The sequence below is a fragment of the Cibotium barometz genome, chromosome 42 (assembly GCF_041138505.1).
Source record: "Cibotium barometz isolate CiBa-2024 chromosome 42, ASM4113850v1, whole genome shotgun sequence".
Lineage (NCBI taxonomy): Eukaryota > Viridiplantae > Streptophyta > Polypodiopsida > Cyatheales > Cibotiaceae > Cibotium > Cibotium barometz.
Genome location: NC_141087.1, coordinates 32,440,995 through 32,466,591, shown reverse-complemented (window position 1 = coordinate 32,466,591; position 25,597 = coordinate 32,440,995). Strand labels below are relative to the sequence as shown.

At 45.7% G+C, this 25,597-nt stretch overlaps 1 protein-coding gene across 1 annotated transcript in view; it reads left to right on the top strand.

The window, feature by feature from the left end:
* The first annotated feature begins 18,837 nt into the window (after window positions 1–18,837).
* LOC147614387 (E3 ubiquitin-protein ligase KEG-like) overlaps window positions 18,838–25,597 on the top strand; it is a 56,206-nt gene continuing 49,446 nt past the window's right edge. The window contains exons 1-7 of the mRNA XM_086780938.1: window positions 18,838–20,116; window positions 20,285–20,659; window positions 20,762–20,992; window positions 21,139–21,264; window positions 21,367–21,703; window positions 21,815–21,972; window positions 22,063–22,220. Of these exons, the coding sequence (XP_086637064.1) occupies window positions 19,404–20,116; window positions 20,285–20,659; window positions 20,762–20,992; window positions 21,139–21,264; window positions 21,367–21,703; window positions 21,815–21,972; window positions 22,063–22,220 (2,098 nt within the window). The 5' untranslated portion in view covers window positions 18,838–19,403. The remainder of the gene's footprint in view (window positions 20,117–20,284; window positions 20,660–20,761; window positions 20,993–21,138; window positions 21,265–21,366; window positions 21,704–21,814; window positions 21,973–22,062; window positions 22,221–25,597) is intronic.

Below are 25,597 nucleotides of genomic sequence, written 5' to 3'. Positions count from 1 at the left end.
CTAGATGCTCCAAAATGGTTGTGCTAGTAATAAGGAGTGTAATTCAAGTTCAAAGCACAACCAATGGCTCCTTATTTTTGTGATTTTTTTGAAAAAACAAAAAACAGAGTATCACCCTACTCATTCACACCAACAAGTTTGGTGATACAAACATCAAAATTTAAAAGAAAAAATAGTGTAATTTTCCTCTAGGGTCACCCAAGTACTCACCCACACAACAAAAACAAACAATTTCTCACAAATCTTTACTTCCACTCAAACCTTATCCATTCATTCTTTACACAATGCACTACCTAAATGCAAGGACAATGATGAAACATGTATAGTGGCAACTGAAACTCAAGGAGGACGGAAGAAACAATGGTGTTTCCCCGGCAAACGATGACAAAAATGTTATAGGCTACCACACCTCCCAAGAAGGAACTCTAAACATTCACCATTAAAAGGAACAATAGATCACAACTATCGTAGGGTACTTACTAATGCTTCGAGCTTGTGTCCCTTGAGTTCTCCAAGCTCACTTCAAGAAGCTCCAATTCTTCAAGCCCCACCTCCACGCTATCATCGTAGAGTCGCTCGCACCACCACACAAGGCAATCTCTCTCTCTCTCTCTCTCTCTCTCTCTCTCTCTCTCTCTCTCTCTCTCTCCTCTACACAAGGATACAAGCATAGAGAAGGCACATGCACTAGAGTACACTCTCACACTCTCTCTCAAGACAAGGCAAGAGCTCTCATAGCACAAAGGGGGATTGTGTCCATTCATTATGAGAAAATACCTTATATACAACTAGCCCTTATTCACACTTAGGTGCCCAAAACTTACTAAGGCCTTGGGTGGCAAATATCTCATAATGTACAACTTTTTATAGTGCCTTTGCATGAAACTTATTAATGTCCTTAAATGGAGGAGCATATCTGTTAATCCAACATGGGATTAACATGGAGCATATCTGTTAATCCAACATGGGATTAACATGGAGTTGGTACATTTGATTTGTTGGATATGTGTCTTGTTAGGAGTAATATGCGTGTTATGGATCACTGTGTGAGGGATGAGTCAGAGGGTGTAAAGGTGTTGGATCAATATGTTTGTGAAGTGACGGAAAATGCAAGGTGTATAGCTGTGGACCCCCATCTGGAGGTAGTAGATGCTGATGAAGGGATGAGGGTTTGCTCAAAGGTTGGTGAGTCTACTGTAGAGAAGCAGGTGATCCCTAGTATGCTAGAGATATCACAGGGATCTAAGATGAGGATTGATTCATCAGAGGATGCTAGTGTGGAGTCTACAAGTTTTTTTGGTGAAGTGTTAGAGTGTGAGGGTGAGAGTCTGTCAGAATTGCCTTTCTATAATGACACGGGTGATGATGGTGTTAGCATGAATGAGCAGTCATATGTGCATGAGTATATGGATAGTGGTGTGGATAATAATATGGGTGTTCTATTGGATGACTCCTTGGAGGAAAATCTATAAATTTAGGCAATGTCAAGCAGGTTTATACCTATGTGGATACTAAAGTGTGTGTTAGTGTGATCATGAACTTTTGGATGTTGTGAGTAGACTGTGGAATGAAGAGGCTAAGGATGTTGACCGAGAGATGCAGTAGGTTTTTTATTTGGGTTGCTTAGAAGATAATTTTCATGATGTTACTGGGACGTTGTTTTGTGATGGTGAGAATGATGCACCATTTGATGCTAAGCCTTTGGATATGGGTGATGAAGATATCCAGTCAAATGGCTATGGTGTTGTAATAAAAAGCGGTGACTTGTATGATGTAGAGGATTTGAAAAAGGCCCAATACTTGGATGATGACTTGAATGCTGTGAAGAGAGGACCTGATAGTGTTCATGCAGATTCTGTTTTATAGAAAGGGTTTGAGAGGGCTTATAGCTAGAAGAGAATCATCGTACTTATGTGGATGTTTTTAGTATTGTCTATGCCCAAGGTTCCTAGAGGAGGTTTGGATGAATAATTCTCAGATGATGGCAAGGTTATGCTTGTTAAAGCAGATGTGTTAGCAGATGGTACATATGTTTTACATGGGCAAATGTCAGAATGTTGAACAGATGTTTGATGAAACTTGTGATCCAAGAGGTCTATGGGCTAATGAAAGCTTGATGGGGGTACATAGAGTTAAGAAAAGTTCTAAGTTGGATGAAGAGCTCAATTTTGACAAGGATGAAGAGACAGGGAGGAGGCTAGACAGCGAGTTTGCTTGGATTGAGCAGCCATTTGATAGGGGCAAGACTCTGAGGGTGTTTGCAAAGACTGTTCACAAGTGTGGGTGGATCGGTTTAGTTAGATGGCTTTGGAGAAGGGTATTGTACCCTTTTGATCCAGAGGTTGTTGACATACTAGATGATGTTGTTGTAGCTATTAATGGAGTTGAATAAAGTGTTTTGTGGAATAGAGGAATTTGGAGCACAAAGGAGACAGTGAAACACTTGAAAGTGTTTCAGCTAAGGGGGTGGGCAATATGTGAGAGGAATCCCAAGCCCAATCAAAACATGATGTAAAAGCACATGAAATGTATATAGGATGGTGTAAAGAGGATCCAAGGTGATGAAAGCAGTGCATGGCACAAGTGGGAATGTGCCATCGAAAAGGAAGGCCAATAGAAGTGTCCATCATTGCATGGTCACCTACAACTAATGTGTCGACTATAGGTAAGTGAGAGAGGACTGTTGCATGGGTAGTGGGGTAGTTAACAGGGAGGCGCAGTAGGTGAATGGGAGCAATAGGAGAGGAAAACTGGTTAGGTATCATTCCTAAAAAATGGATCAAAAAGGGTTGTCCAAAAATTAGTCCTATGAGGACACCATCAATCAGAGGATATCTCTACTTTGTGATTTTTATTAATTGATTACTCAAGGCATTCCTAGGTGTATCTGTTGTTGAAAGCAAGGTCATAGGTTTTTACAAACAACTTGTTTATATGGGCTGAAAATGTGTCTATATATAAAGTTGACATGCTTCATATAGATCGCCCGGGGGGGGGGGGGGGGAGTATATACCAAAGGAGTTTTATGTATATATGGCTGAAAGAGAGATAAAACATCAATGCACAGTCTACACACCTCAACAAAATGATGTGGTGTGGCTAAGAGGAAGAACGTATCTCTTATGCTCTTGTGCCTAAGCAACAACACAATAAATTGGATGATAAGGTAGTAAAAAATGCATTTTTATGGGATCACTCAGAAAGAAAAGGGTATTATAGAATAAACTTATGCTAACAACGCTCGCTGAAGCTTCCGCTCCCCCTGCTCGCGCTGCAGCCTGCACGCTCACCCCCTTCCCCGCCTCCTATCTGCCCTCGCCTCTCCCCCGCCTCTGCTCTTTAGTGCCCCCCGCCTCTGTTCATTGCCGCCTGTGCCCCCCCGCCTGTGCTCATTCGCGCCCCCCCTCGCCTGTGCTCACTCACGCCACCCCCTGCCTCTGCTCTTTCGCGCCCCCCCCCCCACCTCTGCTCGTTCGCGCCAGCCCCCCCTCCACTGCTCTCTTTTTTTCGTGCCACCCCCCTGCTCCGTCTCTCTTCCGCCCCCTGCCCTTGCCACCTTTGTTTGTAATCCCCTCCCCTCACTTTCTTTCCACCCCCCTTTGTTCTCCCCCTCCTCCGCCGTTCCTCGCTCCGCCGTTTGTGCAACTCGGTTCCTGCAGGGCTTTCCGTTTACGCTTCGCCTTCGACAAAGCTTCAGACACTGATGGAGGCTCCTCCCGCCCCACCTCAGAGGGACTCTTCCGCAGCCCCCTCGCCCGGATACCCCCATCAGGCCTTCTCTTTCGTCGGAAGAGAAAGCAAGCCTCGCCGCAGAGGTGGAACGCCTCCAGGCACATTCCACCATCTGCCGTATAGTCTGCACTCGCCCCAGCAGAGGGGAGATCCTGGATCTTCTCCAGGCCCGCCTTCTCGCAGATGTGGGCAAGATCCTGGACATTCAGCTACTACTGGGCCACGGACACTACCAGATTGAGTTCGAGACAGCCCAGAGCGCGGCCCATGTCCTAGCCATGAGTCCCCTGGACATCAGGGGCGCTCGGGCCTTCTTCAGACCTTGGCAACATGGCTTCGACCCACAGCAGCTGGCCGAGCAGGGAGAGCGTCTTTTTCATGTCACAATTTGCTTCCCTGGACTCCGTCGTCGCGAGTACCTTCCGCTCCTTTCTAGGATAGGGGCATTGGTGGGCTCGGTGCTTGAGACTGGCCCCACAGCAGCTTCAGTGGTGGCTAGAGCAGCTGGCCTGCCTTCGGTCAGGGTTTTGGTTCCTGACGTCTCCTCCCTTCCGAAGGTCATTCAGCTACCTAGGATAGGGGGGATGGATTGATCAGAGAGTGGAGTTCTCGGGGCTCCCGAACCAGTGCTTTATATGCAGGCAGGTCGGTCACCTGGCCAAGTGCCGTCGCGCAGGAGACCCTGACCTTCACCACAGTAGCAAGCCCGCGATGGCCCGCCCACTAACACGGCTCGGTAGGCAGCCTCCGGGACACCTGCTCAGCCCACGGAGACCTCGGATTGGCAGCTTGGACAGGGGCACCGTAGAGGGAGATAGCCACAGCAACAGGCCCAGAGGCCGATGCAGCAGCAGTCACAGTCTCAGCATCACTGGGTTCCAGTGAGGAACAGCTTTGCTCCCCTCCAGGAGGAGACCCCAGTGCAGACTGAGGATCTGGAGATGCCAACATCCCCTCCTTCGCCCCCACCCCCCTCCCCCGTCCCCCCTCCTGCCTCGCTTCCGCCTTCGCCTCCTCTCGTTCCCACTCCGGTTTTGTCAACAGCTCCTTCCCCACCCCCTTCTCCCCCCACTCCCCCTCCGCTCGCCTCAGCTCCCCGGGAGGCCTTGGCAGTACCTTGGCGTTCACCTGCTGTCCGGCGGGCACTGAGCATCGACCTTGCTTGAGCTCCGCAGAGGAGACCTACCATGCCGATACGGGCTTCACGGATATCCTCTATCCGCAGTCGGCTGAGTAGGCTCGACGCTAGACAGCACTCAGAGGCTTTTGACTACCCCCTCACACGGCTTTTTGGAGCGGAGGGCCCCCATGAGCCAGTAACATCCCCATACCCAAAGACACTCAGGAAGTAGAAATATTATAAGCCAAGGGAGAAATGGAGCCAACGACAAACATACCAAAAGAGCTGCAAACAAGGACAAGTTGTCCTTAAAGAGACAAAGGAGCTTGTACAAGGCATTGCCAAGGGAGTCAAAGAAAGTAAGAAGGCAAGGAAGCCTAAAAAGATGAGGGGCAACCTACAACAAGTGGAAGAGGAGACCAAGCACCTGTAGGAAGAGGTTGCCAAAGACATTACCTCGTATTAGCAAGCTCTCTAGGAACACCAACCAACGCCAGGGGTAACTACCACAAAATTGGGAATAGAGATCATGAGCTTAACAAGGAAGTTGCCCTCCCAAACATCAGAGTGCATGTGGTGATACCTCCGGCCCGAGGGGAGGAGGCACTTGATTCAGCGGTGGCCTTCTCCTTCCCTCTTTGCGGCACTAGTGACCAGGAGTGGACTCTGGATCTCGCTCTTAGCATTCTGAAGACTCAGGCAGTTGAGTTTTCTCACCATGTGAGCGATTTGGAGGTGACAGACGTGATAGGCCGACTGTGGGAGCTAACTCACTTCTTTGATTCCGGGAGTGCGGATGCCTCCGAGGTTCGCCACTTTGTGGTTCGCATAGTTGCAGACCTAGCACGCGACCCTGGATATGTATGTATACACGAGGTTGCTCTCTCTGAGCGGGAGGCGATCGCCATGGGACACAGCCCCACTGGCGCCTGATCCGAGATTCTTGCAACACACCGGGTGGGCAGATTCGTAGCCGCTCGGATGGGGACTATTCTCCATCCAAGCCACTTGCGAAGGCTCGCCGTATGGCTGAGACAGCCTCCACCTCAGTAGGTCATCCATGAGGATCATCTCATGGAATGTACAGGGCCTTGGTGGCGCACACTATGTACGCTATCGTGGATGCTTGAGGTAGGAGCTTCAGAGATGCCTGGTTGGGGGCAGTATTGATATTCTGATGATGTAGGAGCACCATTTGAGTGAGAGCAGGATTCGGAGATATGGTTCCGTGATGCCTGGCAGATGGGACACATTTTGGTCTACAGGATTTGGCCCCTTGGGTGGGCAGGGAGGAGTATGTATGGTTATTGCAGATGCATGGCGGCAGGCCATTGTGGATCGCGGGGTCATTATGCCGGGTAGAGCACAGTATGTTATTCTGAGGATGCATGATGAGCTCTTTGGTGTGCTCAATGTCTAAGCGCCTAACCATGCTAGTGCCAGAGCAGAGTTTTGGACCCTTGTTACAAATGCATTGCTCGAGGCTGCACATTGGTGTGTCGGAGGAGACTTCAACATGCTTGAGGACCCGGCCGATAGGGTGGGAGGCAATCATGTTACCGTGCACAGCACAGAGCTTGCAGCTTGGGAGCAATTTTGCATGACACTGCGGATTACTGATGCATGGCAGCATGAGGCTTTCTCCCGCTCTCAGGACAGGCTTAGTTTTTCTCGGTCAGATCGCCGGCAGGGAGGGACTAATCTATCACAGATTGATCGCTTCTATGTGGGCGACAGGTTCGGGGAGCGTGGGGGCTCCAGCATTCTTGCTGGCACTTCTTTTTCCGACCATGCGCCAATTATTTTGACACTTGAGGAGGGGACTCGGGAGACCAGCTTGCATTTGAGGATCCCAGAGAGGATACTTACAAATTCTAGTCTTTCTGAGGACATTGAGAGGATATGGCATGATAGCCAGAGCTCTGACCTGGATGCAGCAGGCCAGTGTGCCCAGGGACTCATTGAGCTCAACTCTTTTTTGCATGCTGTAGCCTTGACACGGCTGGGAGAGACACGAGAGCGGGAGCGCCGCTTGAGGCGTAGCCTTGCTTCGCTCCAGCGCCTTCAGGAGCAGCAGCCTACATGTGAGTGGGTGGCGTCCCAGCTGAGCCAGGCACGCCAGGAGGTTAGAGAGGCAGAGGAGTAGAGACATGAGTTCTACTATCATCGCCAGGCCTCACAGTGGACGCAGCTTGGTGATAGAGTGACTGGGGAGTTCTTTGAGATTACCGGACCCCGCCATGCTCGAGCAGGTGTACGCCAGCTCAGGAGACAGGACGGCTCGTTAGCCACCACTGAGCCCGGGGAGATTAGAGCCATTGCCACTGAGTTCTATAGAGACCTGCTCTCAGCGGAGCCAGCCCCACGGAGGCACGTGATGCTTGCAGACAGAATGTGTGGGCCCATGTACAGAGGAGGGTCACAGATCGTATGCGCACAGTTCTGGGTGAGCCTCTTTCAGAGGATGAGCTCGTTGAGGCTTTGAGGGTCCTTCTGCGCCATAGTTGCCCTCGGGAGGACAGTTTGACGCCAGCCTTTTTTATGCGTTATTGGGACATTTTGGGGCCAGGCCTCCGCAGGGGCTTTCAGTATGTTTTGGACATTGGGGTGATGCCACAGAGCTTTTCAGAGGGCTTGATCTTTCTTATCCCCAAGGGGGAGGGAGTGTCTGATGATATTCGGCAATGGAGACCTATTACGATCCTCAATACTGTCTACAAGGTCTTGGCCAAGGCCTTGAGTTTGAGGATCCAGCCCTTCCTTGGGGAGTTGATTCATGCTACCCAGACAGGATTCATCAAGGAGCGCAGTATCCTTGACAACATTTTCACCTTCTGGGAGGCGACGGCCCGAGCTAGATTTCTCGGCGAGGACCTGGTCGTTATGCTTCTCGACTTTGAGAAGGCATAAGATAGAGTCGATTGGGGTTTCCTAGAGGGCACTATGCTTCGCCTGGGTTTTGAGCCAGTCTAGATTCGAGGGGTGGCGGCTCTATATTCCACAGCTCGTAGCCAGGTGCTGATGGCAGGAGGACGGGGGTCGAGTTTTGAGTTGACCAGATCAGTCCGTCAGGGATGCCCTCTCGCCCCGTTTCTTTTTCTCTTCTTTGCTCTGAGGCCATGAGTATGTATCTGACAGCAGAGGAGGTTGGTTTGAGAGGACTCCAGCTCCCAGTCCGAGGAGAGGACCTACTCGATTCTGAGTCCGAGGAGAGGACCTACTCGATTCTGAGTTTGCTGATGACACGGGATTATTTTTGCATGGCCAGGAGGCCAATCTTCAGAGGGCAGAGCGGTCGCTACAGGTTTTTGGGGCAGCTTCGGGAGCAGTGATCAATTGGCGCAAGACAGTGGCCTTTTGGATCAGTAGCGCTCCCACTCCGGCATGGAGCCCATACCCGATTTTAGATGGATTCCTCCTGGCACAGCAGTGCGGTATTTGGGATGCCAGATTGGACTTGATTTGTCACCTGAGCAACAGATCGCCCCGCTTCTTCTGAGTATTCGGAAGAAGCTTTTGTATTGGAGTACAGCTCGGCTATCCTTAGCTGGGAGGGTGGTGGTGACAAATCAGGTGCTTTTAGCGACCATGTGGTACATCACGTCTTGCTGGATCTTCTCGAGCTCTTGCATCAGCCAGGTACAGAGGCTAATCAAGAACTTTCTTTGGTCTGGGTAGGACGGTCAGCCAGCCCGAGCTAAGGTTGCTTGGGCAGTTATTACTCTTCCGCTGGCCCAGGGGGGCTTGGGCATTATAGATCCAGTTGATCAGAGTAGAGCCTTATTTGGGAAGCTTATTGTTCGGGGGCTGCTTCCAGGCGGCGCTGAGCCTTGGAAGGAGATTTTTTTTCCAGCGACTACAGGCTAGGGCTCCTTCAGCAGCAGGGGGCACTTGGGCACGAGAGATACGATGGATCTTCATAGAGATGAGGAGGACAGGCCTCAGTAGAGGATGGGAGGACAAATTTGCCTTGAGCATCCTGTGAGCTTGGGAGCTGCTGAGATCGGGGCTTTCTCAGAGACCTCCTACTTGTGATGAGGAGTGGGCCAGACAACCGCTCATATGGAGCCCCGCGGTACGCACTGAGCAAGGTCATATGCTGGGTTCTCGGCGCGAGATGACATTCAGGAGGCACTCAATCACTGAGGAGTGGTTCACTCCTTTCGATCCAGCGGCCCCACGGTGGATGGGAGCCTTCACACAGTTGGAGATCCTGATTGCTGTCAGAGCTTGCACTGAGGATGGTAGATGCCTCTACTATGAGATCCAGGATGAGGGCAGACTTCAGAGAGTGGAGGCGGAGTCGCCTTTGGTTGCAGAGTGCATCTTTCAAAGGATACGGGTAGTGGCCCCCGCAGCTTCCCGGAAGTGGCATATTGATCCAGACCCTGCAGATGTGGACTATGATTGGCGCATTTGGGCATATGATGCGCGCCCTTTGGCCCGGCTCCAGTGGGACCCTGGCGCGAGTACGAGTGGCATGATCCTTATGCGTCCCTCGAGGCCACAGAGATTACCTTTTTCCAGTACACTGTTCAGTTGGGGAGGCATATTCTAACTGCGAGGAGCATGGTCTCTCCAGCCGCCGCCACAGAGCGGAGCATTGGTGGCTACAGGGACTCTCACAGGAGTTCCTGGAGGATTTTTGGGCCAGGCTCTGGGCTAGTCGACAGGCACGCAGGATCTCGACTTTTCAGTGGGTTGGTTGCCCACCACAGGGGCTCTGCAGTTGGCACCTGGCTTGTCTACAGTGGTTTTCCGGCGGCCTGTGTCCGCCGATGCGGCCACCCTTTGGAGACACAAAGACACTGCCTATGGGACTGCCCACAGGCGCAGTAGATTTGGTTGAGGATGCTGCGCATTTTGGTCCCCCTCTCTCCAGAGGGCATGTATACATGGGGTGCCGTTGCTTGGTCGACATCGTCAGGGCCTGCTCTGGGATACAAGATGGAGCAGGACAGCCAGGCCATCAGATTCATTAGGGGCCAGCGTCGCCTTGTTCCTTCACCGGACTTCTCGTCCGCCGTCTGGACACACAGGAGAGGGATCTATGATGGGAGCTCCTAAGCAGCCTCACCATCATCTGGTTCACCTGGAGAGCCCGGTGTTTCAGGGCCTTTGAGGGGAGACTGGAGCCACCAGCAAAGACTCTTCGGGGGATTTTGGCAAGAGCTAATCCACACCCTGCGCGGACAGTATGACCGCATCCGAGGGGTGACTCGAATGCGGCGATCTTGTGGCGCAAGGCCTTCCACACCACTTGGCGCAACGGCCCCTTCTATACACCTCCCTAGCTGCCTTGATTGGATCTCTCCTCTGCCTTCTTATGAGTAGGAGAGGTTTTGTAGCCCAGTGGGCGGTCTTTTTTTTAACTAATGAAAGGATCTTTTCTCAGAAAAAAAAGAAAGAAAGAAAAGGGTATTTGGACTCTATCATGCGGCCACAAGGTGGATTTTGGTGAGGAGAGATGTTGTCTTTGTTGAGAAATCAATTCAATCCGTGCTCTTTATACAAAAAATAGCAAAATATATGCTCACATGGCATTATTGATACACTCCTGCCTTTGTACAATGCCGCAAGCCATATGTGAAGCAAATGAATGCTCAACAAGATGCTACAAAATCAACCCCTACAAGTTGAATATTAACTCAAATTTCAACCCATGGATGAGAAAATTATGGATGATGCAGTGAATGACAAAAGAGCAACCATATAGGTGTCCAAGAGTATGCCAAAATGGCTGCTGCAAACATTGTGGGATAGGAAATTTGCTACTCCTTTGCCGAGAACGTGCAATTTATCATTATACATCTTATTCTTTTTTGGATCATGCTCTCATTACCAATATATGCAATGAAGAGGAACCTGTTTCCTTTACACATGAAAAAAATCATTGGATGTAGGCCATGTAGGTTAAGTACAACTTAATCTTCAAAAATGACATAAAGTGAGTTTATAAGCGTAAGCGTAAAGCTGATGGGTAACAATCGCTACAAGGCAAGGCTTGCTGCAATTTTAACACTTTGTTTCTACATGTAAAGTTGGCACCCTTCATACAGATCAAGGGGAGAGTATATATCAAAGAAGTTTCATGTATATATGGCTGAAAGGGGCATAAAACATCAATGCACAGTGCCTTATACACGTCAACAAAATGATGTGGAATGATTTCTCATGGAGATGGCACCTTACATGGTTAAAGACTACTATTTGCCTCATGTTTTTTGGTTGGAGGAAATTATGTGTGCCACTTATGTGGTAAACATATGCCCCACTAAGGCTTTGGACAATTACCTCTTATAAATCTTGGAATGGTAAGAAGACCTCTATGGCTCATTTGTGTGTTAAGCAAAGGGTATAGACTCTACTATCTAACCAACAAAGTAGATTTTGGTGAGTAGAGATGTTGTCTTTGTTGAGAAATCTATTCAACCCATGCTTTTATACAAAAAACAAAAAAATGTACGCTCACATGATATCTTTGATACACTCCTTTCTTTGTTCAAGCCGGGCAACCATATGTGGAGCAAATGATTAGATGCCCTACTAAGGTTTTGGACAATTACTCCTTATAAAGCTTGGAATGGCAAGAAGCCCTCTATGGCTCATTTGCATGTTTTTGGTTGTCTTGCTTATGCTATTATGCCTGAGAAACAATGTAATACACTGGATAATAAGGTAGTAAAATGCTTTTTTGTGGGATACAACTCAGAAAGCAAAGAGTATAGACTCTACTATCTAGCAACAAGGTAGATTTTGGTGACTAGAGATGTTGTCCTTATTGAGAAATCAGTTCAACCCATGCTTTTACGCAAATAAACAACAAAATGTATGATCACATGACATCTTTGATACACTCCCAATGCATACTTGGTTACAAATGGTTTTACAACAATCCAACTAGCTGAGAGAACCCTCTATGTATAGAGGGGTAAAGATTATTTTTTGGTCATCGTTTTAAATGTTTTTTATCATTATTTCATACGTTAAAGACATGTTGTGATCAGAGGCCCTAATAAAGAGAAGATTTTAGCATGTAAGGTTGAATTACATGTGTTGAGCTGATAGATTTGGAACTCCTTACATTATTATTTGGGCATACAATTTATGCAATATGATGATAGTATTATAATGTTGTAGTCAAAGTACATACAGAGACTACTTACATAGTTTGGTCTTGAAGACCCTTAGAATGTTGCTACACCAGCATAGACATGTGCTAGGCTCAGTATCCAGTAGGCAAGTCCCTAAGTTAGGCTTCAACATGGCGAAGTAGCCAACCTTTCCTTCTTCAAACTATGTGTATGGAAAAAATGTTCAAGACTGTGTAGAGAAAAATACTCCAACCTAATTGTGTCCTTGAGATCAAGCATGCTTTATCCCAATTATGTTCTTGAACAAGCACACTTAATGATGAAGTTTTTAAAATTGGGTGTAGCCCAAAAAAGGATTTCTTATGAATACTTTATGTGGGGGAGGGGGAGTCTATGTAAAATGAGTTTCATGTATATATGGCTGAAAGAGGCATAAAACATCAATGCACAATATCTTACACACCTTATAAAAATGGTGAGGTTGAGAGGAAGAACATGAAATCATGTGTGCCACTTATGTTCTAAAAAATGCCCCACCAAGGCCTTGTAGATAATTACCCCTTATGAAACTTGGAATGACAGGAAACCCTCTATGGCTCATTTGCGTGTTTTTGGTTATCTTGTTTATGCTCTTCTCACCTAAGTGGCAACAACGCAATAAGCTGGATGATAAAGCAGTAAAATGTATTTTTATGGGATACAGCTCAGAAAGCAAAGGGTATACCATCCAACCACAAATTGGATTTTTGTGAGTAGAGATGTTCTCCTTTTCAATTCAGCCCATGCTTTTATGAAGAAAAAAAAACAGCGCTCACATAGCATCTTTAATACACTCCCACGTTAGACAATGTCAGGCAGCCATATGTGGAGCAAATGAATACTCAAAATGGTGTTGCAAATTAGCCCATAGATTAGCCTATTCATGAGATAATTATGGATGAGGAAAAGGGGAGCCATACAAGCGTCAAGAGTATGCCCAAATGGTTGGTATAAACATTGCGGGACATCAAATTAACTACTCCTTTACCTAGTAGGACGTGTATAGGTTCTCATCGTGCATCTTTTTCTTTTGTGGATCATGCTCTCATTGCCAATATATGCAATGAAGAGGAACCTGTTTCCTTTAAGGACTTGAGGAATTCTATCATTTCATTGATGGTGCTATTGACCTCATTTGCTTTGACAAGAATGTCTGGCACATGTGCTTCTTCCAAGTTCTTATGATATTCCACCATGTTGAGATGGTGCTCATCTCTCACCTGTAGTTTCATTATTTCCTCGTGAGAGGCCCGGTAGCCTACTCATTCTAGTGTGGGATGGGTGGCTTCCTTGGCTATGAGAGTATGACACCTGTAAAAGATAGTTTCCTCCCCCACCCTAATCATTCTTGCATAGAATATCCAATCCTTATGCACAGAGTGTTCTTTAAACACACGACATTGTAGTTTTTTAAACAGACCAAATAATGGCAGTAGGGGGCAATAGAGTTCCAAGATCAAAGTCAGTTCTAAGCATGTCACAAGTTAGAGGGAGGTTGGGTAGATCTGATTCAAGCACATTGAAATCAAGTAGCTAGGAGTAGGTTCAAGTTCAAAGTAGAGGAGGTGGGAAATGGGTAGCTTAAACAAACATCATATGGGGGCTAGTCTTGAGCCACATCTAAAGCCTTAAGCCCCTTAGCTCTAGGCGGCATGCTATGCCCAATGAGGGGATGTAGATAAGTAGTGTTGAAAGCCTTGGGATTAGGCTACACAGGGGAGAGAGAGAGAGAGAGAGAGAGAGAGAGAGAGAGAGAGAGAGAGAGAGAGAGAGAGAGAGAGAGAGAGAGAGATTTATTATTATTGTGTATGAGGAGAAAAAACAGATTTGAGATACATAATTTGAAGACCATGGAGGTCTTAAGCCAAGTTTGCAATGCACAAAGAAAGCTTTCTAAAGAAAAAACCTACTAGTTAGCTAGATGGCACATAGTCATTAGAGTGAGTGTTCCCATCTTTATAAAAATGTGCAATGAGGGGAAAGATTGCCTCTTCGCTTCTTTGAGGGCTACTTAAACTTTGTCCAATTGTGCATTCTTATGCTTGAGTTACATTGGAGTCGATTCCTGTGTCATCCATATCTTTGTGCCATCAAGTTTTTTTAAGTATATGAGAATCCTAATCATGCATGATTCCTTCATTTAACTATGGAAACAAGGAAATCTCACTTGACATGGCCATGGCTAACTTGTCATCTTTGCGTGCACTTTAGCGTCCCTATTAAGACCCATGGCCACTCGATAAAATGAGTGGTCCATTTACTTGCTCAATCAAATCAACATACTTCAAGAAGAGCTTCGTGAATTGAAATATGACCCTATAAAACAAACCAAGCAAGGAAAATGAGAGCCCACATCAAGACGAACGAAGAAATTATCATGAGGGTGAAAAGAAGAGGTGAAGAGAGGGCTAGCAACATCAAGACAGCGGTCAAGGAAGGCTTCAAGATAGGGCTAGCAACATCAAGACAGCGGTCAAGGAAGGTTTGTAAGAGGAAATTAAGTTTGAAGTCACATCCGAAATTGAGGAGAAGGAATTGTGAGAGTTCATGGTCCTATCGGGGCATGGGTTGACGTGCTTGAATATCATTGTGTGTGGACCCACTCTTAAAAGCTAGGGTCTACAAACGGTACCTTTTTTTGTGTAGAAAGAAAATGAGATCAAGGTGGTATTCAAATTGGTCTAGCTAGAGTCGAGGTCTGCTCTACATGTTGAGAGAGGGTCAAATCTAGTATGCACCATTGTTGTGTTTGTACGATTGTTGGGGTCACCTTTTGGGCCAACGTGGCTGTTGCTAAAGTTTAAAGACTACAGTTAAGGTGGCTCGATTGACTATCCCTTGGTGCAAATGGCTGGCTAGGTAGAACTTGAATAGCTAGCAAGTTGAGCTATAAAAATAGGGGAGAAGTAGGTAATTAATTGTAGCAAGCTCCCCCACGATTGAGGTATTAACCACGAAACTGAGGTGGTGGAGGTACGCCCAATTGAGAGAGGTAGAGTAGAAGCTCATTGGGAGAGAAACAGAGGTGTGAGGTGGTCTCACATATGCTATGTGTAAACTCATTAATAACTTTGACACCTATAATCTAGCTTTTTCCAACTTAAAACTCTCCAAATGTTACTGAGTGATTCAAACCCATGTGCCATTAAGCAAGTAGCATGTCCCTAATAGGAGCTAGGCAATAGTAAGAGCTTGAATAATAAATTTAGATAATGATTCCCATCCTGTGTAAACAAGATAGAATAAATGGGTTACAACAACACTCTCCATAAATGGGTGACAAAACAACACTCTCCATAACCTTTTTCTTATTAGAACTAAAAGCCTTGAAAAAAAAGGTCTTTGATTTGATCAATTATTGTCATGTTTGTGACTACCCAAGTTTTGCCTTTTGAGCATTAACATTGATATTCACTTTTGAGCATTAACATTGATACTCTCTTTGGAGCATTAACATTGATAATTCCTTTTGAGCATTAACACTGATATTCCCTTTTGAGCATTAACATTGATAATCCCTTTTAAATATAATGTCAAGATCAAAACATAATATAAATGATGAATACATTGGCCACATGTTCACACATGCCTACAATTACCACATTTCAATAGTTTCTGCTCTTGTTGCAAGTTCACATGGCTAATTGCAAAGAAGTTTCAAATGGCTATGTGACTTTATGGTTGTTAAAGGTTGCACAACTATGTACCGATTTTGAATGATGTGACTACCCATCAAACAACCAAGGGTTTGAATGCCTTATGGAATACTATGGTTGGCCATCACCACTTATGCACAAATTCAACAGTTTCTTTGCATCATTATTCAAGCTAGCTAAGAGAATGACCTCACATCATTATTCAAGCTAGCTAAGAGAATGACCTCACATCATTATTCAAGCTAGCTAAGAGAATGACATAATTCTGTTTCTCATTTGATGAAGTAGTACTTGGGACCACTTTAATGCTTAATTTACTAGATGCCAAAGAGCAATGTAGTTAATTACATTAAAAAGTGAACATTATTAAAACATTACCACACTAGAGGCTAGACTAGAGGTCTCGAAGGGCCTTTACATATCACCCATGCCTGCACACTTTTTGCTGGCATGAAAGTGAAGATTATTACAACATTGCTAGACTAGAGGTCTAAGAGTCTTTACACTTGGCCATGCCCTGATTGCGTTTGCTAGCGAAAGACGATGTCAGTCGTCCATTTTCCATGGCCGGGCATGGTAGGGGGGACAATATATTCCGATGATGTGTAAAGGGCCTTAGCAAAGAAGGGAGTGATGAGGATCAAATTAATTTATAGTATTATCACAAAAAAAGTATTCGTCAGCTGGGAAAAAGGCATGCGCCCGCCGCCCGGCCGGTTTGGTGAGATGGGGCCGGCCAAGGGACACGTGTTGGGGTCCATTGCACGTGCGAAAGGCTAGAGTAATTTTTAACACCTAAATATAAGTACTGATCAAACAGAAAAAGGGCGCCCGTTCGGTAGCGTGGGAGTGGCACGTGCATTGCACGTCGTCGAATTTGACATATGCCTGCAGCCTACATACTTTCAAGTGTTTCAACACCCAAAAATTAAAGTTTTTATTAATTTATTTGGCTCCTAGACTCTAACCACCGCTATTTTTATTGAAATCGTATAATTTTTTTTTAATGCATAAAGAGAGTTATATTGACACTCCAAAGAGAGAAGAATAATTAGAAAATTGATGGGGTTCTTCATAAGTCTGACCATGCTCTAGGGGGGGGGGGAATATGTCCTTTAGTATTTACACAAGATTGATTGAAATTTTCATTTGGCCTTGAAATCAACCTGGCAAATTTGGCTGTAGAACTAGTCGATGTGTGGTTCAAGGTCATGAATTCCCTTACTTTGACTAGTACACAAAATGCTTTTTTCTAACATTGACTTGGGTAGGATAGGTAATGGTCAAATTTGCATCAAAAAGTCATAAAATTGAATAAAAGGCCATCAAATCAACTTAGGAAGATATTGTCAAAGGGTGGGGAAGAGTGAGCATGGGAAGATTTGATTAAGTAATTCAATGGAAAAGTTAGGGAGTCAAAGTGGTTTGATGGGCCTTGGGGGTGAAGCTCAAAAACCTCTCAAAATGATGGGATAAAACCTCTTGGCACTTGCAAGTTGCAAGCATGAAAAACAAAACTCTCTATAAAAATACTTGAAGGTGTCCTTGTTGTTTACTAGCCTAGGCATCTACTTCTAAACATACTCAGTTTGGGCAAGGAAGGCAACATGGTCGAGAATTGGTGTTAGGATTGGGGGATAATGGAAGATGTGCAAATACAACAAATCAATGGAATATGTATAAGGGATATTTTTAAAAAATTATGCTACAGGTGATTCCTAAAAGCTTTTTTGTTTATGCATATGCATTGTATATGCGTGCGTGCATGTGTGTGTGTGTGTGTGTGAGAGAGAGAGAGAGAGAGAGAGAGAGAGAGAGAGAGAGGGGCAATATACATGAGTGTGTCAAATGTTTTCAAGGAAATCAAGTGCAAAGACTTAGGAGTTTTGAGACAAAGGGAATTGAGAGGTAAGAAGATAGCATTTAAAAGCAAGACCTCCATGTGGCAAAGTACGATTAGTTTAATCTCTTATGTAAAAAAAGCTAATTGTGTAGATAGTATCTATTAATATAGCATTCTTGAAGCCATGTAATTGAAATGACCTTATGGCGAGACTTGTACAAGTCAGCGCGACATGTAACAATAGCAAGCAAGCTTTGTAAATGTGGATTAAATAAGGCATGGATCCTATTTTTAACATAAAACAATGTTGTAAAATATGAAGCCATATTACATAGTAGCATTTTTTGTGTGTGTGGAAAGTTATGATTTATTTATTTATACAAATGGGAACCGATTTATTTATACAAATGGGAACCCCTTTAATACAAGGTTATCAAAATTTCTTACATATTCATCTCTTAGCCAATGCAGATGTACCCATCTTTCAGACAATATGGACACGCCTATCTTTCAATCGGTATGCAAGTGCTAATCCTCATTTTGTTGGTGCACACGTACTAAATGATAACAAGTTGGTATGCACGTACCCATCCCCAATAGGTACTAGTTGTTTTGCAACCATATATAGTTAAATTTGTTGGTAAGCTCATTAAGCTTGTGTGAACAAGAATGAGTAGGGCTCCTTAACTAGGATTACTTTGAATGGTTTCTTTTGGATCATTATTATTCAAAAAGATATAAAAAGAGAAAAACTCAAACTTTTATGCATATATATATATATATATATATATATATATATATATATATATATATATATATATATATATATATATATATGTTTGTATGTATGTATGTATGGAGGAGTTAAGAGTTGAATAAATTGGAGAATGGCTGTTGTGTGCCATTGTTCATATAGAAAATTGTGGTAAGTTGAAAAGTTAAGAGTTGTTTTGTATGGCAGGTTTTAAGCTCTCATGGTCACCCCCCTTCATGCCATGGGATGAAAAACTCATTACATTTGGTGGTGTGATGTAATAGATTGAGCAATGGGCAAACGATGATGTGTTGAATTGGTAAAGGTGGACGAGTGACTAGTTTGCTTAGGTTATGTGCCTTGTCAAGTCCACATGTAGTGCCAACCTGTCATATTAAGGCCACTTCACACTAATCATGCCAATTCCATAACTTTCGGGAAATGAAAAGACAATTGTTGAATAATCAATTGCCCTGTTCTTTAGACGTAACTTTGACATGTCATTGTTGCAACACTCCAACACAATGCGATTTGAGAGGAGGTTAGACACATGGGATGTCTCTTGGATGAAACAACTTCCTTTTCTCTAAGGTTAATTTTGGGCAATGACAAAATGCCCCCTTTTATTTTCAAGATTCATGAAGATGGTTGAAATGCACAAAAATGGCCATGGTTCCTCACATTTTAGGCTATTCCTACTAGTCTCATGATTTTCTTGCCCATTTATCATCATCAACATGAGCACCCCCCTATTCTTAGGACAAGAGGTCATGTTGGGTTGGAAATTCCAATTCATTCATTTAGACCCTCTTTGGCCCCTTCAATTTGTCTTGTGGCAGGGTTAATCCACAGTCTCTTTGTCGAGCTGTAGTTTGGTTGTGTGTGTCTGTGTGTGGGGTGTATTTTCTAAATTTTTTTTTTTTTTGGGGCTGTGTCCCCTTGTGTGCTTGCCAAATCTTAGGCTCTCTTTCTAGCCAGAAATCAGTGCAGCGCCATAGCTTTTCCCAGGGGTACAGTGTTCTGAAACAGTTGGATCTTGCAGTGGGTAGCCCTAGCATCAATCTGTCGAGGTTTAAAGGCACGCTGCCCTGCTAGAGCTAACCTCAATGGTGATTTTCAACCTGTGAAGAGATTGAGGGATCTGTTTTGTTTTGCACAGGCCAAGATGAAGCTCCCTGCCTGCTCGATCTGCCAGACGACCTACAATGAAGAGGACAGAGCCCCCATGATGCTGCAGTGCGGGCACACCTTCTGCAAGGACTGCCTCTCCCACATGTTTGCGGATAGCACAGATCACATGCTTTTGTGCCCTAGATGCAGGCAGCCCTCCAAGGTCGGCAACAGCGTGGAAACCCTACGAAAGAACTTCGCCATGCTGTCCCTCATCAATAATGCACCATCCGAATGCACAGCTGAAGAAGCATCCGACGAAGAAGATGAGCTCACAGACTGCGCATCAAATTTTTTCTCCGATAGATCAAGAAGCAATACCCCCCACGCTAGCCCCATGTGGATCCCCACCTGCTGTGGCCTTTACCCCGGCCTCGGCTCCCATTCAGTCCGCCTTCTGCACCTCGTGGGTAAGGGCCCCCGCCTGGGACAGGAGCTTTGGACAGGGCTTCTCATTGGTCCAGGTGGTTGTAAGCACAAAGTGGCTATTAAAAGCCTGCAGGTTCCTGATGGCATGGATGTGGATTGGGTGCAAAGCCGGCTCGAGAGCTTACGGCGCACCACCATGTGGTGCCAGAATGTCTGTGCATTCTATGGGGCTTGTGAGCAAGATGGGAAATTGTGCATTGTGATGGACAAGTACTCGGGGTCTGTACATGAGAAGATGCAGAAGAATGAGGGCCGACTGACTTTGGAACAAGTCTTGAGGTAATCCCACGTAGGATTCCGTCTTGTTGGAACAAATTTTGAGGTCACTCTATGTAAGATGTGGTAATGTAAAGTCAAGAGTATGGCTTTGCTGCAGTTCATGCTCAGTTTGGTTTTGCATGTGCTCATTTTATCCTTCTAGTCTAATGGAAGGATTTTTTAAGCCAGGTACGGTGCTGATATAGCTCGCGGGATGGCGGAGCTTCATGCGGCAGGAGTTGTCTGCATGAATTTGAAGCCAACAAATTTGCTCTTGGATTCAACAGGGAGAGCAGTTGTGTCAGACTATGGGCTACCTGAGATTTTGAAGAAGCCTAACTGTAGGAAAGCTCGGTCTTCGGCAAGTGATGATGGAGCATCTCGGTTGCACTCTTGTCTAGAGTGTACCATGCTGAGCCCTCATTATATGGCACCTGAGGCATGGGAACCATTGCGGAAGTCCGCATTAAATATCTTTGGGGATGACCGTGTGGGGATTTCGCCAGAGTCTGATGTATGGAGTTTTGGCTGTGTTATGGTAGAGATGTGTACAGGAGCTGTTCCGTAAGTTCTCTGCCACTTCTTGTGTACGCTTTTGTTTGGCAGGTAGGCATTTTTGCTCCAATTCTAGTCTGTGTAGTCATGCTAATTGGCCTCTCCTTGCAGGTGGGCTGGTTTAAGTGCTGATGAAACATATAAGGCTGTTGTGAAAGCACGTCGGCAGCCTCCACAGTATGCTGGGGTTGTGGGCGTGGGCATGCCAAGAGAGTTGTGGAAGATGATTGGGGAGTGCTTGCAGTTCAAGCCTTCGAAAAGGCCAACCTTCTCAGCAATGCTGTCTATATTCCTGCGTCACCTACAAGAGATGCCATGGAGCCCTCCTCAAAGTCCTGAAGCGTAAGAACACATGACCTTACAGTGAAAAGGTGTCATTTTTGAGACAGAACTTAAGCAATGCATTTTGAATCCCTAATACAGGTTCTGGTTAGGTTATGAAAGAAACATGGAATCACTATGGTGCTCATATTCTTTGTGCTAAACAGCTCCTTTTCGAAGGATTCGGATAGCTCGGGACTGAAACCGTCACCTTCCTCTGTGCTGGAGTTTGTAGAGGATGTGCAAACATCGCTTCACCACTTGGTTTCTGAGGGAGACTCTGAGGGTGTCAGGTTAGAGGCAAAGTTTTTTGTGCGAACTCTTTAAAATGAGTGCCGCTGCATTCTTGTTGGTCATTCATGCCATGCCATTGGTTTTTCCTTGGTCTTGTTTAGGAGTTTGCTAGCAAGAGCAGCAGTTGGAAAGGCAGGATGTCCTCTTGGCACTCTTCTTGACAGCCGGAATGAAGGTGGTCAGACAGCCCTTCATATGGCTGTAATGAGAGGCTCTTTAGAAATGGTACAGGCTATTTTAGAATATCCAGAAGCTGATGTTGAAGCTCACGATAAAGATGGAGACCCTCCTATGTTGTTCTCTTTAGCGTGTGGAACAACTGAATGTCTCAAGGCACTTATAAAGAGGGGAGCAGATGTTAATGTGAGGCTCAAAGAGGGACTTGGTCCTTCCATCGCTCATATGTGTGCTAGCTATGGTGAACCCGAGTGCATGCAGGTAAGAATGTGCATCTGTTCGCAGTTTAACATTAGCCCCCCCTTCACATACTACCTGATTTAAGTAGTGGCACACATATTTTTGACCCCTTTCAATTTTCTGGAATGGCAGGTACTGCTTTCCGGTGGAGCTGATCCCAATGCTGTTGATAATGAGGGCAAAACCATTTTGCACAGAGCCATTGAGACGATGCACACAGCTTGTGCATTAGTCATTCTAGAGAATGGAGGCTGCAAATCAATGGGTGTTCTTGATGAGGACGATATGACGTAAGTGCAATTTTTGTGGGTGTATTCAGGATTGATATCATCACTAAGGTTTTTGTGATGTTCTGATGTGGTTTATGGGTTTTATCACAGACCTTTACATCTTTGTATTGCTACGAAAAATGTAGCTGTTGTAAAGAAATGGGTGGAGGTGGCTAAATCGGAGGACCGGAAGACAGCTTTGGAAATTCCAAGCCGCACAGGGACTGCACTATGCATGGCAGCAGCTCTAAAGAAAGCGCATGAGTCTGGTTAAACTCTTTTTACCTCTGCTTTGCATTTGTAATGCAGTATACATCACACTCTATCAGTAGATTAAAGCCGTGTTTTCTGTCTTCTTCCTTTCCACGACTTGTTGAATATGTTCTGGTTACCTTTGCCAACGTGCACGTGGCCCAGTGGCGAGGGCTTATGACTTGGAGAGGGGAGGAGGTTCCAAGTTCAAATCCCTGCAGGCCCCCATTGGTATTGTGGTCGTTTTGCATCTACAAGCTGTAATGCCTTTGGGTGGGAAGACCAAGTTGCATCTGGAGTCTGGACAGGTACCAAATTGCTGTTGGTCCCAGTTGACGAGAGGGCAAGAGCTGGACTGATGGGAGAGAGACACAGTAATGATGACCAGCAATTACACTGACTGTTGTAAGCTCTGGCTGACTAGGAAAAAGAGGACAAAAACTGTGTAAACCCTTTTATGCATGTTTTCCATGGGTGCCTGGCCCCACAGCCCTGGACCCCTTTGATCTTGGGCACCTACATGCTCCATGGCCCCCAAACTAAGAAGCCAATGGGCTGCCTAAGGTCATCCTAATGGATAATGTCCATAATCCCCCAAATGTTGGTGTTGCTAGTGCCTTTCTATAGGGTTTACACACAGAAGGAGTGGGTTTCTTGGGGCGTTGCCACACAGCATCCCCCACTATGTGGCACCAAAAACAACGGTTTTCACGTTGATATTGTGCCTTGTCTGTTTGGTTCAAATGCCCTCCCGTTGTGCCTGTGTCGTTTTCTCATTTGGGGTAAGTCTAGGTGCAGGGGTGGCTGTGGCAACTTCCGGTGTCTGCCCAAGGGTTGTCAAAATGGGCAGCGGAAATGAGAAAGTACTGAGAGAAGAATTACAGAAATGAAAGAGAGGAGAAGGTGGTATAATAACTACTATATACACCAGAAACCGATACAAACTGAGTGGGGGGCCAAGGTATGCTATATATACAAGACGGGCATCCAGTTGGCCAGTAGCAACTGGGCTGACAGCCTCCTGATGGCCCGATGACTGGAATATGTCCAGTCGGCCAGCAGAAAAACACCAGTCGGCCAGGAGATACACGTCGGCCAGCAGGTACAGCAGTCGGCCAGCTCCTAGCAAAACTGGGAAAAAACATGGACAATGAGGAAAAATGGAGAAAGCTCCTAACCGGGCGGGCACACCCACAACAGAGGCCCTCACTCCCTACTGAGTAATATGGTAAGAGACAGGAGATGACTGCTAACAAGGGTTTCCCCCCGATGTCTGCCCCTTATTCCCAATATCTAGTGCTTTGGACGGTGTGGTGGGGGGGTCTTGGGCTTCCCGTGATTGTACTTTTTGTGCAAGCGAGATCGCATGGTTACATGAAGTGGGCCGAAACATTTGCGGATGTTAGAATCAAGCCCATGAGGAATGCCCCTTTTTTTGTCATCATTGATTTTCCATGATTTTCCGTAACTGTAAGGTTAGGTGAGTGACCTTATTGGCAAACTGAATGATGGGTTGTGCATTTTGACGTAAGCGACAAAACTGATTGTTGAGTTTCGGAAGGTAGTGAGGCAATAAAAACCGCTTTTTCAAGTCAGCTACAATTGGTCCCACTTTTTTATGTGAGTAGAGACTCAAGGAGAAAGTGGGAGTTGAGGATAATGTAGTTACACCTCAGGAACTGATAGAGGTTAAGGACTTGTCGTTTGTTCCACATGAGCCAGAGCTTATTTTAGATTTTAGGGAGAAGAAGCTTAGAATAAGTTGAGCTGTGAATATAAGATCAAGTGGAAAGACAGGGCGGTGGAGGACTCGACTTGGGAGACAGTTGCTAGTTTAGAGCGGAGACTTCTTGATTTTGTTTCCTAGGGAGGAAAGATCTTAGGAGGGAAGTACATTATGTACCTGACACTAATCCTTGAGATTAGGGCCTGATTTGGTTGGGGTTGGGGAGCCCTGGGATTAGGGGGAGGCAGCATGCATGTTACGGGTGACTTGACTGGAAGACTATGCACATCCTTTTTGATCCTGGTAGGACTCACAGCTTTGTGAATGCAAAACTTGTGCAGAAGTTGCGAGTGGAGACGCAGCCAAGTGATCCTGTGTATCGTGTGAACTTAGTGGCAGGACATGGACAGATTTGGGATTGGCGGGTTTCTCAATTGCCGATCTCTATCCAAGATTAATGGAGCTCCTAGATTTTTTGATTATAAATCTAGGTAGGGTAAGGTGTTATTCTAGGAAAGGAATTGTTTTTCAGCATGATGTCATGTAGATTGGAAGGGTCAATGCTGTGTCCTTAAGGAGGAAGGCACAAGTAGATGTCTGTCATAGCAGCTTTATCAGATATTGACTTTGTTAGTAGTCATCTCTTGTCTGTACATATTACTCAGTGAAGGCCTTTGTTGTGGGTGTGCCCGCCCAAGAGTTCTCTCCATTTTTTCCCATTTTTCCATGTTTCTTTTCCTTGTTTTTGGGTCGTGGGGGCTATCTGTTGCTGGCCGTCTGCTGTTTTGTCTTCGCCGACTGCTGATGTGCTGGCCGATTGGCTATTTCTAGTCGTGGACATGATTTGCACCTAGTCGGCTGTTTTAGGGCTGGCCAACCAGCACTGGAGGGTGGTATAAATACCCCCCTTGCCCCCCACATTTTTTTTGTATCAGATCTTCGTGTATATAGCAGAGTTTATACAGCTTCTCTCTCTCTACACTTTTGCGTTTTGTTTCTCACAGCAGTTGTCTCATTTTCCGCTATGCATTCCGACATGGTATTAGAGTCCCAGGTAGCTTAAAGCTTGGAGACAGTGAGAGCTTGAGCGTTTTTTGTTTTTTGGTGCTGATTGGAGATTTCTTGGGCTGTTCGGGACTTGGAGAACAGGTAGAAGGCGGCCATCACTGTTGGACAGCCACCTTGCATAGTGTTTGCTACCTCTTCTTCAGTTTTTTCCCACCCACCCTCCCTTCACAAGACATTGTGAACCCTTGAGATGGTAGTTTTGCTTGAGATGGTTGAGAAGCACGTGAAGATCCCCACTCTCCCCACATTCCCGATGGATTGACAGTTGGACGGGACCAACCATGGCATCTGGAAGGTAATGATGGAGTCTGTCTTGGACTCTTATGACTTGACTGATTTCATTGTGGTTGGTGTTCCACGGCCAGAGTTGGAGGGCGGGGAACTTTTACCCTCTACTCGGAAAGAACGGGAGGCTCAGGCACAATTATGGGATCATGTCAATGCTCGTGTGCGTTCTTTCATCTTCCTTAATTGCACACCCCGGGTGATTAATCATATCAAACACATGACGCTCGCCAGAGGGATTTGGCAGCACTTGGCTTCTTTGTATAACAGGATATCACCCATGAAGCGGATTTCCTTGGAAGTGCAAATGCGAGT